Here is a 14395-nt window from a genome sequence, read left to right as displayed (position 1 = left end):
GCCTCTGACCAGACGGGTCTCTCCCTGTGGCTTTGCACACACACAAAGACACATATAAAGCACATGCACCTTGGTTCTTTGTATGTTGGGAGCAACACAGAGAGAGCAGAATAGTCAAAGTATCAGTACAACAATTTTAAAATACTGTGTACTTAAGGTGTAATAAGCAACTGGAGGTGTGAGGTCCTCCTTAACTAGGTCACAGATAAATCTGAAGGACTGAAAAATGATTAATGAGGTGGGAAAGAAGACACAAACCTCTCCTAGATAAATCATTTGGAGTTTTCTTTAATCTTTCAGTTTTTATGAAATATTGGGTTATTTTATCAGCTACAAGCTTCCATCTGAAAAGTATTTTTTTCTTCTTGTGATTTTTAAAGTGGTCTTGTTCTCCAGGCTTTCTGAAGGTCTTTCAAAGTTTTTCTTTGGACATTGGCTGTGTTTCTTCTCACTTTCAATCTACTCCTAGTATCTGACCATTTGGGGATAACGTTTTTTATTGTTAAGACACTTAACACAAGCATAAAAAAACATGAACGAGCATTGTGTCTACACATAAAAGTGAAGTAAAAATAAACACTAAGTGAAAGTTCTGAAGCAATAAGGAAAAACAATTACGCCCTGCTGGATCCACTGAAGACTCATGGGAAATTTTCTCAGTGAAAAAGTGGCTGTCGAGAAGCCATTGATAAGGAAGGGACGCAGGACGAAAAGTCTGACATATGTCAAATTACACAAGAACCAGACTGAAAATCAGTGGCAATAGGTCGTACACAGTGAGCGTCAAAAGCGGTCTGTAAAACACAAAAACTGCACTCCTCTCACATTTTTCTACAAATAAAGTACAAATAAATAATGGGCGGCTCAGGACTTTTGCACAGTACTATCGTCGATTTTGTAAAACAGTTGGGTAAATCCTCAGAAAAAAAGAAGTTGAAAAGGTACAGAAAATGACAAATGACCCGGTGGACCAGCGAGCCCTCTAAGACTGCTCAAGGATGTTCTCCAAGACGTAGGCGTACATGTTTCCTTGTCAACAACCCAGGAAAGACTTCATGACCAGAACCTGAGGGAATTCACAACAAGATGCAAACCCCCCGGTGAGCCTTAAAAACAGAAAGGCCAGGTCGCAGCTTGCAGAAAACACAGAAAAATAAACTGGTTGAGTTTTGGAACAAAGTTCTACAATGGAAAAAAAAATTCTTCCTTTTATATCAAACAGGATGGAAAGCAAAAAGCGTGGTGACAACAAAAAAGAATCATCCTTTTATCTGTCAAACATGGTGGTGCTTATGTTAAGGCTTGGACACGCATGCCTGCTAATGAAACTGGCACGCCAGCATTTGCTGATGGTTTCACTGCTGACGGAAGCAACAGCATGAATGCAGACGTATACAGGCACTTTCTGCGTGCTCAGATTTAGACAGCTGAGTCGAAACTAACTGGACAACAACTCTAAACTTAGAGCTGAAGCAACCGAAGAGCTTTTAAATAGACGAGCAGGTAGACTAACGTGTCAGTCCAATCACCAGAACCAAACATGAACTCTAATGATCAGACTGAACCACCAAGAACTTAAGAAAGCTTTGAAGCTGAAACTTCAACTACACTAAAACTTTACATTTGTAAGTGAAAGTGTCTCACTGCAAACAGGAGTCATTTCTGAGCTGTAGCAGTTGTTAACGCCGATCACACAATCTGATGAAAATGTAACCAGGAACTAGAGAAATCATAAAAATATGCTTGGAGGGATCCTGCAGCTATTGCGAACCCACTGAAGGCATAACTCACATCTGCACTGAATAAGATTGACAGGCTTCTTCTCTGAACTGAAGTGAACCTCTTGCCCTGAGTGTGTGTGTAATGTGAGACAGGTCTTATGACAAGCACTAATAAGCCCAGACTCTTGACCCCGTGGCGGCTAAGCTGACACAGAGGAATGCACTACGACACTGCTAACAAACTCCTGCGACCTGTGCGTGGATAAGCGTGTGGCACGTCAGGTAATGGAGACAAAGCGGGAAATGCTTCGCATTCAGGTCACTGCGCTTAGACTGTAATTTTTTTCCTCAACATGGAAAAAGCCAGAATATTGATCTCTAAGAGAATTCTCTTTGATCTAAGATGTTTAATAAAAGCATCCCTTTGAGCATACATATGTAACTTCAACTCACATTTTAAACTAAACTTATGATTAATTAGTTTTCTTCTTCTCCACCTTTCAGGTCAAGGCACGTTAAGGACACTGATGTTGCTCTCATTTGTTTTAGCTAGAGTTTATGCTGTAGCTAAATTACTTCCTTCTTTCATCACAGTCCTTGTGGGCCTTTTGAAAATAATCCAATCATTAACTGCATGAGGTATGTTTATAGTAATTATGTACAATACTGTGCAAAAACCTAGAGCCACCCATCAAGTCTTTCAGTTTTTCTTTGGACATTGGCTCTTGTATTACTCATTTTTAGTTCCATCCTTGTACCTGACCATTTTCAGAGCTTTGTTTTCTTTCTTAGTTTTTTTTTTTTTTTTTTTTAAGCCAAGTAATACTGACCTATGAATCATCCAAGCATAAAAAGGTACCTACCTCGAGGGATGAACCCCAATTATGTCTACAGATAACAGACAACTTAGCAAACAACCAATTTTAGCAGCCAGTCACAAAAATGTACAATTTGTTTCCATTTATTTAGTTCTGCACCAACAAGGTGATTCCCAAAGTGCTATTAGTCAAAAACTTGGCATATCTCAACACGGGGTCAAGTCTGTAAAGAGAAGCCAATGTGAAAGTGCCTTAAACCTGTACTCTTTCTTTTATCAAGGGATGAGTCTGTGGGAAAATAAACTTAAGCTCTCACCCTGCATGTGACCTTAGTGACAATTTTCCTTATGATTTAATGCTTTTGAGTCTATATACATCCCCAAAGTTGAGCCTTAACAGTTTATATGGATAACTTAATCAAAACAATAATTCCCATGCACTTATGAAGAAGAAAATTATTCATTTATGTTGTAGTGTTGGCAGTTTAAAATATCTGTGCTGAGTCTGTGAGGATTGTCATGCAAATTCAACGTTAAGGGGCCATTCAAGAAACTGCAGCTTTTTGGCTCAATGTTTTTGTTGTGCTTTAGCCCTGGAGCCTGATTTCCACACAGGTGCAACCTCAGTAGTTTGCCTTTTTACTGTGAAAACTGCTCATTGTTGTCCCAAGTGTACCTCTATGTACACTCCTGCTTTACAAAGACTCTGATATTAATTTTATTGGAAAAATTGTAGTGGCAGTTTTAAATAGCCGTAGAAGCAAAATGAGGGCAGAAAAATAGTAACTGGACCCAAAAAAAAAGGTCCCTTGTGCATTAGTGACTGCTGGGTATTTACCATACTGTGTGTGTGTGTGTGTGTGTGTGTGTGTGTTGGCATGTCTGTGTGCCGTCTCATATTGCGCTCAACATGACACTCAGCAGGCGTGACATCAGCTTTCTAGGAGTATCATGCGTCCAGCAGATAAGACAGGTTGTAGCCTCAGAACAGGAAAAAACAAATGAAATACACACACAGCTGCTTGCACTTAATGACTGTGTACACACACAAACACACCACTACTGTACATGTGCTCATCCAGGTATGTTTATTGTTTTCCAGAGTGCACTGATACGACACTGACCACAGACAAGAGCGAGCATTAGAAAAACAAAAAAAATGTCACATTTATGTTTATGTCTCATCAAAATGGTTAATAGATGGATGAATACTGCAAAAACAGAGTGCAGCATCTAACAGCTGAGTGATTATCCGAATATTGATTAGACAAATGTATTAAATGTATCGAAAATGCTCCAATAAAGCCTTGTATGATTATATCTGATACATGGCACGTGACCATAAAAATGTAAATCTCTCAACATAGGCAGCGCTAACGTATCTGTGGCAAGTTAGTAGACGTGTTGCTCAACCACAAAACGCACACAAAGAAAAAGGATTTAACTGAGCCAAAATGATTGACAGCTTGAACGTAATCACAACTTTGACACCTGGTGTCCTTTTGTTTATCAGTGGATCCTTAAAAATGTATATTTACATGATACGCATTATTTATATATTTTTTTATAGTATTAAATATCCTAATCCTACATGCACAAAATGCAGTGTTGTACAACACAGAGAGAGTTTTCTCTGATAATCATAAAAACAACCTTCTGCAAAAGGGCTGGTTTTAAATGTGTAGCTCACGCCTCACCCTTTTTCATTCTTCACTGAAAGCGTTACTGACCACACAGGGAGGAGGCTCAAGCCAACCGGCCCTTACAGAGTTACAGTCTATCAAATAATTTAATCTCATGGTAACTAAATTCTCCATATAACAGTACCACTCAACTCATATCACTTAACTATTTTGTTCATTCGCCTTGCATAGTGTCAGTCTATTTTACATTTACTGTTCTTGGGCTGGTCTTCAATAAAAGGATTTCACACATACACACACACACACGCACAAAAAAGTAGGTAATCATATATTATACAACACACAGCCTCATGTCAGCTAATCTCAGTGGGCTCCATGAGGAATGATGTAAGTGTCGTCTATGGAAACAAACCGAGCGTATTGCACATGGGTCTTTAAGAAAGCTGACTCAAGTGACTGAATAGCTTACAGTACTCAATGAGGGAACAAAAATGTCACCTCTCACTCTCAGTTAGATCATTTTGGCTTACAGCTACTATGCGCAGAGTGGAAATGCAACAGTGTTGCAGTGATCATCACTCTGTACAAACACTTACTGCGTAAATTATTGCACCACACGTGTTAAGGGTTCCCTGCACCAAACGTTACACAGTAAATGAGATAAAGAAATGAGCACTGAGCAAACTCTCACTTGGCAAAACTCAGACATGGGGGCTGCGTGGCTGTAGTGAGAGGGAAAAAAAGGGGGTCAAAGTTCAGTTTACTGTATTTGTATTTGTGTGTTCGGTCAGAAGGAAGTTAACTGAGAACAGCCAGGTTTTTTTTGACGACAAGCGACTCTGCTTTCCACAATGGGGTGAGTCTATTTGGGCCACTCCACTGTGGCAAAAAAGGGGTGGGATTTGATATCGTCCACACCTCCCACACCTGCCCCCAGTCTCTCTGTCGGGTTGTACTGGAGCAGCTGCACAGGAGCACAAGACAGAAATTGAAGAGAAAAAAAAACATTAATGAAACTAATAATTTAAATGACACAAATAAACCATATTATTCCAAAAGCCTTTCTCAACGTCTGAGTTAAAAACAGTACATCTGACAGTTTCAAACTACCACTAGCTGTTGCCTATGAAAGTATAAGCACTGTATTGCATACGATGATACCAAAATCAAGACATCAGGCAGATCCAATAAATACGGTATACAGTCTGTATATGCTGTCACCTTGTAGGCATAGCCACACTGGCTTACTGTTAGCTTCATGCTACATTAAGCAGAGAGAAATCCAGGCTGACCACATTAATATATATCCAAAGATTACCAAATTTTGAGGATTTGCAATTAGCTCTAAGATATTATCACAGTGCCAGCTGTGTTATTAAGGACATGTCCATCATCAGTAGTGCATGTTCATCTGCCATAATCTGACTGACAAATGCATACTGTATATTCCTTATCATTTAATGATGTTAAAGTGAAGCTTGGCTTTTTTAAAAATATATTTGAAGATTTCACTGTTGTGTCATTGCACTTCTCAGAGATTACTAACATGTCTGGTGGAAAACATCAGTGAATGTCAACCCATTTCTTCCACTGTATTTGTTGCATACTAACCACTAGCACTACTATAAGAAATTATTAGTTGTTCTTCCTTTGTTCCTGGGAAAGCCCTACTCAATATCTGTTTAGGAGGGAAACCTAATTCTGTGTACAGCATTTAAGTTAGTAGTAATCACACTAGACTCTCACCTGCTCTAGCAGAGATCTGGCCTCATCCGAAACAGACTCGGGGATGTTGAGCGCTGTGTGACGACCGATTCCTGCTGGATGGCAGCGCAGCAGAGACTGTGCAGAGGGAAGGAGGAGTGGAAAGAAGAGAGGTAGATAACCATCATGTAAACACACAGAATATACAGACACCCGCAGAGCACAAGTCAATGTTAAAGCACCAGGACTGGACAAATAGGGAGGAGATCAGAGAGCGAGAGCACCTGAAACAACACTGATCACACCAACTGCAACAAGCTAATGATTTCAGCACTGTTGCTCTTTCTTGGAGCCGTCCCTCTGTGTGTGTCACATGAAGTGAAAATCACAGGAAAAAGAAAGAATGACAAAAACATTATTGTGTTTGGTTCGTTTGTTCTTCGCTTACACAGAGAAAGCTTCCTGGAAGGGACAGCAGCTCATCACCGGTAAATGCGAAACGTTTTTTTATATTTTGAGAGGTAAAACCTGATCAGGTCAAATTATCAGTTCACTCAGAGGAAAATAAAGCAAACCTAATCCTGCAAGTGAGAAAAAGTAAGCAGTAAGACCTCCAAATGCTTTCCTAACCACAGTATATAGCCCAATTGTTGAAATAATTGACAATAATGAGTGTAATTGCCGCTTGTTGTAAAAGCACTTTTCTCAGTGCATCTTCACTGACAGGCTGGAAATGCTAGAGCAAAATGTGTGCACCAAGCAAAAGCCTTAAACTGTGTGTGTTTGTATGGGGGGGGGGGGGGGGGGGGTGTGTGTGTGTGTTTTTTCCATCAGTTAGGTCGGTTGGCTCTCTCTCTCTCTCCTGATACGTGCTGCAGGAGTTCTGGCTGCGTTCCTAGCCGCAGTCAAGACTGCTCCAGGCAAGATCTTATCCTGCAAGGATCAAGAGACACTATGTGTGCCTGTGTGAGTGTATCCTTGCCAGGACTGTACCAAGACATAATCATCAAAGGAGACATCTGTGTCACTCAGTTTGCTTTTTGTTTATTTATTTGTTTTGGGATTTTTTTTCTTTTTTTTACCCAGGTAAGTAGTTGTTTATTGTTCCAACACAATGGCCCTAACCTAACACCCCGACTCATGTCTGAGCCACTGAAAAGAAGCGCTGATGGCTGATATGAAAATGTGCCCACTGGCAATCAGTTAGAATTTATTGAAATTTAATAGACAATGAAAAATTGAAGGGACGCTCTGCACCTGCACTGGCCGTTTGTGCTTGCATCCGTGTGCGAATTTGTCCTTCAAGAGAGCAGCAAGTTATAATTAGCATGCGTTTGTGTACATGCATAACAGCTATAAATGTATCCGTTATCTTCAAAACAAAAGGCTCTGAGATTCTCCCCTTTCTCCCAAGCTGGTCTTAAAAGATGGTCCCCTCTGATCCTGGACCAGCCGAGCTGCAGCACCTTGAGAGCTGCCCTGGTCTTCACCTTCCACGGCGATCTAAGGTCGGTGTGCTCCAAGCCCAGCGCTGCTCTAGGAGCCAGCAAAGAGGCCCGGTGAGAGCTGACCCCATGGCCCAGCAGATGGAGCTCAGGCTGGGGGAGAAAGTCACACCGACACCCCTGGCACTCCCTGAGAACCAGAGTAAGAGACTGCAGCCAAGACGCACCTCGCACAAACACGCACACACCAAAACAACAACCTCCACCTACTCAAACACATACAGACACGCGCGCAGAATCACACACAACCTGGCACGACCATAAAGAGTGTGAGAGAGTTGAAAGCCAAGACACCTACAGACATCCCACAACACCTTCGCAACAAAGATAAAAAAACAAAACAAAACAGTTTTTGTACTTTTTGACTCACCATGCCTGTCAGGAGTTCAAACAGGATGGCGCCCAAACTCCACCAATCACACGATGCCGTCTCCTCACCAATACCTCCCACCTCTGAAGCGAGAGCGAGAGGAGAGAGACAGAAATGATCAATAAATTAAAAAGCAGAGAAATCATCTGTGTGTGGGAGAGGAACCCAGGTAGCAATAATAAACTAGTGACAAATGTGAAGTCGGGATATGATCAACCATACAGACGTGGAGTCGTTGATCTTAAGCCTACGATAAACTTTAAGGATCTTGCTTTTGTGCCACCGTTTCAGAGTAACAACTTGGATTAATATTTTGCTGAATTGTTGCAATCAATTCGAAATGAGCACAAAAACGTGGCCACACTCACACACAAAGTGTGTGTCTCATAAAAGGGTGATTTGCATAATAAAAAGCAGTTAAATTGAGGAAACCGTCTGTGCTGCAACTTCACGCCATCTGCATGACCTGACCTCAAACATAAACACACACACTCATGCAACACACAGACACTCAGGCAGCACATACACACACACAAATCAAGAAAGATAAAGCAGGAACACTTGAGGAAAAAAAAAAAAAAAAAGAGTAAAATATGTTGTTCATTTTTCTTTACTCCCACATTTTCTTTTAGTTGAGCTTAGGGCTAAAACTAATGACATCAGCTTGTTTGAAGAAAAAAAATTCTTCATTCAAGTATTTTTTTGCTCCGTAAAGTGTCAGAAACTAGTTTCCTATTTTACTTACATCCCAAAATTATGTATTTTGTTCAAAAACCTGACAGAAATAACTGATCTACAACCCATCTGGCAGGCTCCGCAGCACAAGTCTAACTAAGACACAGAGAACAAGAGTGACACTTGTTTGCAAAAGTCAAGCGTGTACGGCAGCTCCATTGGGTACCAGATGGCCTCTTGTGCCGCTTAGTGTCCCTCTCCTCTCCTGTCCAGAGGGAGGGGGTCTGGTCGCCCACTGGGCCGGGACCCAGGGTCATGGTTGTGTGCGCCCAGGGACCTGGCTCCTCAGCTGGAGGAGGATATTAGACAAAGACCCCTCGTCTCCTGGAGGCTGCTGAGAACTCCAGGGGACTGTGCAGCTCTCTTGCAGCCAAGGTTAGAGAGGGCTATGATACGACTTGCATGTTTCATATACTCACAAACACACACACGCGCACGCGTGCGCGCGCGCACGGCCAACTGAGCAACCAGTCTTCAGGGCTCCCCAGGACTACTGTTTTGACAGCCAAGGAGAGAAGATCGTCATTGAATGGACCAGTGATACCTGTGTAGTTATAAGCTGGAGGGAAAATACTGGACACACACACACATACACACACACACGCGAACGTCTCAGAGCAAGGTCGATGTCATCACAATGGATTAATGTCTAAGGAGCTGCAGGGAGAGTACAGTGGAGCTGGCTACACTTACCGCTCTGTCAGAGCGAGGCAGGAGAAAGGGAGATGCAGAAAGAGAGGAGAGGATGGGCGAATTAACTGCATCCACAGGCCATGGGTCGTGCAAAGCCCAGTGTTACGGTGTGCTACACGATCTGCACATTTTCCACACTGAGCATACTTAAACTAACTTTGCATTGTATTTCTTCAACAGCTCAAAGAAGAAGAAGAAAAAAAAAACACACGAGAATTCTAAGACAACAAAGGGATACAGACAAGTTCAGCTCCAACGCGACAACAATACAGTGTGTTCACCTCATGGCCTCTTCTTCCCTTTCCCCTCAACAATGAAGTTCCCTCCTACTTTGTATCTTAATCACACTTCATCTCCTCCCTCCTGGGGGCCATAAGGAACTTTCTCTCTTCTCCTCTCGGTCTGACTTCCCTAAAAACTTAACCGACAGTCATTACCAAAAGAGGAAGTCAAGTATATGCAGGTAGGATTGATGTTTGCTGTTCCAAGGCAAGGCGAGCACTGTGTGTAAAGGATCTCTCGACAATTTAAAACAAAGAGATTTACACAAGACATGCAAGGTATAAATACATTTGTATAAAAAGATTCCATTATAAAAACGATACGACGAAACCACAAAGAGACTGTGAATAAACTTCAAGTTTATGGGAAAAACTAAAGAAAAGAAAAGGCCAAGACCCTACACCGTGCATGAATGGAATCTCTGGATTAAGAAGGAACTTTAGATCAACACGAACATCTACAAATATACACACACTTGTGAACTTTTGACCAGTGTCCAGTTTTGCCTGCAATCTCAATGATAAACTAATTGAAAACTCCTAATCACGTGTAAGTTGGGCCAAGCAGATAAAATCCTTTAACTAATCTGACTAACAAGCAAACAAATCTTAGGATGTCTTTCTGGGAGTTCCTTTCTCAAGGTATCAACGCACAAAAAGATCTACTAACGTTTGCAACTACCATTAATACATTTAACATTGGGGAAAAAAGGATATCTTATTTTTTGCACTTGATAATGAAATGAACTGACTGCGCCATTTAGTAAATCTGACCCTTAATTTTATGATGACACGGGTCCAAAGCCCCGACCAACATTTGGAACCAGTAGCTGTGAAGTCCAAACAACTTTGAATTGATTTGTAGTGAAGGTTTCTTCTAATTAGACAAGATATACTCAAATGTTGCCAGTAAAATGACCCCATATCACAACAAAGACACCAGATCACCTCCACTCTAGGGGGCAGGGGGTGAATTTCTTTTTCCATCTGCATGTACATGTATAGCCTCTCAGCCTGGGGAAACATTAGCAGCTCAATTATTTGACATACATAAAAAATGTGAGCAATGACAGTGTCACTCAGAATCTGGTCTTTCATCTGACTTGTTAGAGTGACATACCAAGATAAGGTAAATCATGATATAATCTAGAGGTGACTGGTCGATAAATTTGCAGTTGCCTTAATGTAGCTCAGAGTTCATGTCCACATCAAGATTCCTGGCATATTTACAAGCAGAGTAAACACACTGAAATAGTAAAGCAGAAGTACTTTAAGGCTTCAGGGTACATGTTCTTCTTTGTATAACCTTTCAAAAAATAATGAGATGATGGCTCTGTGTCAAAAGGAGAACTAAACTGTAACTTCAATCAGATCAGGCGTGGCTGAGCAGGTAAAAGGACTTAAAAAAACAAAACAAAACAAAAACAATAAAACAAACAGTGGTTATGATGATCGTGTCCTGAGGAACTGCCTTGTCACCTCAGAGAGGAAGAATATTTAATTTCCCTTTTCTTAGAAATCGAAGACAATCGGTTTTGGCTGTGCTTCCTTCTCAGCAGAACAATAAACAATTCCCATTTCTGCTCAAATCAGGTCGTGTTCGCGCAAAGGCGTTTTTTTTTTTTTTTCTTACCAGGAACAAAACATTAGCCATCTGATGTTTATCAGTAAAGAAAAAAAATGGTGAGAAAATAAATAAGCAGAAGTGCTGGACAAACGGATTAATGCCCTGCTGCCGATGCATTTTCCAAGAACACTCCTGTGTTTTTTTGGGTGTGAATATGTGTTATTTAAAAACATGTTTCTCTCCTTCTGACACACACACACAGTCACAGCAGGCCCCCTGCTAGCTTTCTGGCAAACATTCATAAATCTGTCATCAGGAATGAAGCCATTGCATGAGTTGACCCTGTCTGGATAAACAGCAATGCATAACAAGGGCAGGACACACACACACACACACACACACACACACACACACACACACACACACACACACACACACACACACACACACACACACACACACACACACACACACACACACACACACACACATGTCCATGATGTAGAAGTCTTCTGGTGTGACATAAATAAATAAACAAAGTGTGTGACAGCTTCTACATTTTAATGTGTCTTTATGGATGAATTTTAAATAAAGATGAGGCAGAACGAGACGCTAGAAAGAGAGAGAAAGTTGCCAGCGTTTGAGTAGGACAGTCGATATATGTCGAAGCAGTCTTTTCATTTAACAGCAGCGTAACACACCCCCTGTTGGCAGCTAAAATGCATTACATCCTTAAATTCACATGGGATCAACTTGTTTGACTAACTAGACCTTTCACACTTAGGCCGAGGTGGGTTCAGTTTCAGCTCAGTTCACAGGTCATCTGCCTTTTATCACAGAACCACATTTTCTTCCCGGTCACATATTGTCGTAAAATGTTTTTGATGCTACGGCATGAATTATACTAATGTGAGCCAAACACATTATTTTTTCAGGAGGAACTGCAGATGGCTTAGATGAAGTAAAGGTGTCATTATGTTGCTGTCTCCTGCGCCTCTTACCATTGAAACACGCTGTCAAGGATGACTTCCATTGAACTAAAAACTGTAAATTTTGGTTTAACTGAAACATTTTGATATCATTTTAAATGAAATATATTTATGGGTACCAAATATGTACCAAAAATACATGAGGATAGAACTTAAAAAGCTTGCATAAAATACAATGCATTAAAAAAATCTTTTAATGAGGCTATATTTACTGGATAAGCATCATCCGCATATTACAGTTTACTCATCAACCACGCATTTGAGACTAGTGTAAAAATTACCACTGCTTACAATAACTGAAGAAAAATAAACAAGTGGGATGTCTTTGCTCACCATTTAAGAGTTTAAGCTAGCTTCCACATCACTCACAACACATGTCTCAAAATGTATGCACTTCTATTAGTAAGCTGTTAAACAAGCTGCTGCCAAGGGAATAAAAATGAACACTTTGGATATTAAAGAGAGCATTTGTTCCTTTCAGATTTATTACAAAAGTGAGACACTGTACGTTCTAGACAAAAGGAGGATTTAAATCTGAAGTGACCTTCCTGACTTGAGCGAGAGGATGAATATGAAAGAATAGCTAAATATAAGTGTGTGGGAGAGTGAATGGGTGTGAGGGTCATTGTGAGTGTCTCAGAATGCATCCAGTGTTTTCAACTAGCCGCTAAAACATTTTGAGAAGATTAAACACATCACGCACACTCTGCCTGACAGCCTTAGTGTGAAGCCACCTGCTTAAAGGACCAATACATTAGACGGCACACATACATGTACAAATGCCCAACCACGCATGCTGAAGGGCTAAGTAGGGACTCGGTGCTGTAGTCTAGCACCAGTTTGTTTTAGGCAGCTTTTAAACAGCATGCCAGAGCTGCCACAAGCAGGCCCGCCGTGCTACCAGTTGACTGCTGCACAACAGCGCACTCTACAGGACATCAGAACAACTACAACGAGATTCAGCAACACATTTGTGGAGGAAGAGTTAAAAATGAATGGCGTTTCTTATTTATTCTTAATATACTGACCAATTAGACAGGTAAATAAAATGAATAAGAAGTATTTTAACCCCATGAAAGATTTATGTACATTTATTTTATTTTGTTAGTTTTTCAATACTTCATATTTCATTAGTTTATATAAAAAGGAGCTTTTTTTGCAAGCTCCTTTGAGTATTATGGTGGTGGGAATTATCAAAAGTCAGCATATAATTAACTGCAAATATACCTACTAACTGATAAAATGAAAGAAATCAATAGAAAAATGTACTGAAACCTTTGCATATGTCTCACCTGGCGCACAGTACATATTGGCAATGGCCTGTTTGTCACAGGATTCCTCCACATCACTCCAGCTGCAGAAGTAGGTAAGCTGAACGTGACCTAAGATGAGAAGAAAAGACAGAAAGCGTTCAGCTTGGAGTCTGTTAAACATAAATCTGTTGCTCTGCCTCTCATCAAACCCACACGTCTAGTGTCACCCAGACACTCAACTTTTCAAACTGTTCACCCCACCTTTAAAGCACTTCCTTCCTCCATTCCTTTCTGCCGCTCTACATCCCTCTGAACTTTTCAAGCACACAGCCCCAGCGATTACTCCTGTTTAGCGGGTACCCGTTAACGCTATCATTAGAACTAATGGTGTCATTAGGTAGCCGTGGCCATTAGCCTGGGCTAGCCAGACTGATGCACCACACTAGGCCGTTGATGGGCCCTTTAGAACAATAATTACCACCAGGGAGACGAAAACAGCCACTCAGCTAATTAGATGCTTGTTGATAACGAGGTGGAGAGAGATGATTGTAGGACGACAAAAGAAGAAGTTGAGGGGGAATCTGTGACCTCATGGTAAAACAACGCTTTCGCTTCTCAGAGAGACTTCATTCTGCTAAACAGATTAGATCACGGCTGACTGATGAAGGCTGTGGACTGTATCTTTACAATGCAAGTTATCCAGTTTGGGGAGGGAAAAAAGGGCAAATTAAACATGACAACTGTTATATACAGTAGCTGCTTCATGGTGATTTATTTATCTCTTTTTAAACCTGGTTTTGTCCAGCTTCTGGTAAATTTAATCAAGATTAGATTAATCAAGTGCGCATTTAATTTTCATATTGACTGTTAGAGGTTTAAATTGCTTCCCTGGTTTCTTGTTTTAGTGCATTTTATCGTTTCATGTAGGGCTGTGCGATATGACTAAAATCTCATATCCCGATATAAAACATCTATCGTCCCGATAACGATAAAAATCACATTTTCTGTAAATTCTGTGAATCTCGGGTAGCTGAAGTGTTTCCAGCTGGGCGTCGTGTACCTGGAGTCGACTGTTTCAAATGATGCAAGAAACTACACATTTTTAGACATAGGTTGT

At 40.9% G+C, this 14395-nt stretch overlaps 1 protein-coding gene across 1 annotated transcript in view; it reads right to left on the bottom strand.

Moving 5' to 3' along the window:
* Positions 1-3609: 3609 nt before the first annotated feature.
* rps6kc1 (ribosomal protein S6 kinase B1) overlaps positions 3610-14395 on the bottom strand; it is a 29008-nt gene continuing 18222 nt past the window's right edge. Inside the window, exons 13-16 of the mRNA XM_085246300.1 lie at positions 13318-13407; positions 7761-7843; positions 5928-6023; positions 3610-5145 (exon numbers count right to left, since the gene is read on the bottom strand). Coding sequence (XP_085102426.1) covers positions 5044-5145; positions 5928-6023; positions 7761-7843; positions 13318-13407 — 371 coding nt within the window. The 3' untranslated portion in view covers positions 3610-5043. The remainder of the gene's footprint in view (positions 5146-5927; positions 6024-7760; positions 7844-13317; positions 13408-14395) is intronic.

Source organism: Mchenga conophoros, linkage group LG15, assembly GCF_057382185.1.
Source record: "Mchenga conophoros isolate Kocher_MC1m ecotype Shallow Benthic linkage group LG15, M_conophoros_male_GT1.1, whole genome shotgun sequence".
NCBI lineage: Eukaryota > Metazoa > Chordata > Actinopteri > Cichliformes > Cichlidae > Mchenga > Mchenga conophoros.
This window is presented reverse-complemented; position numbering and strand designations above follow the sequence as displayed.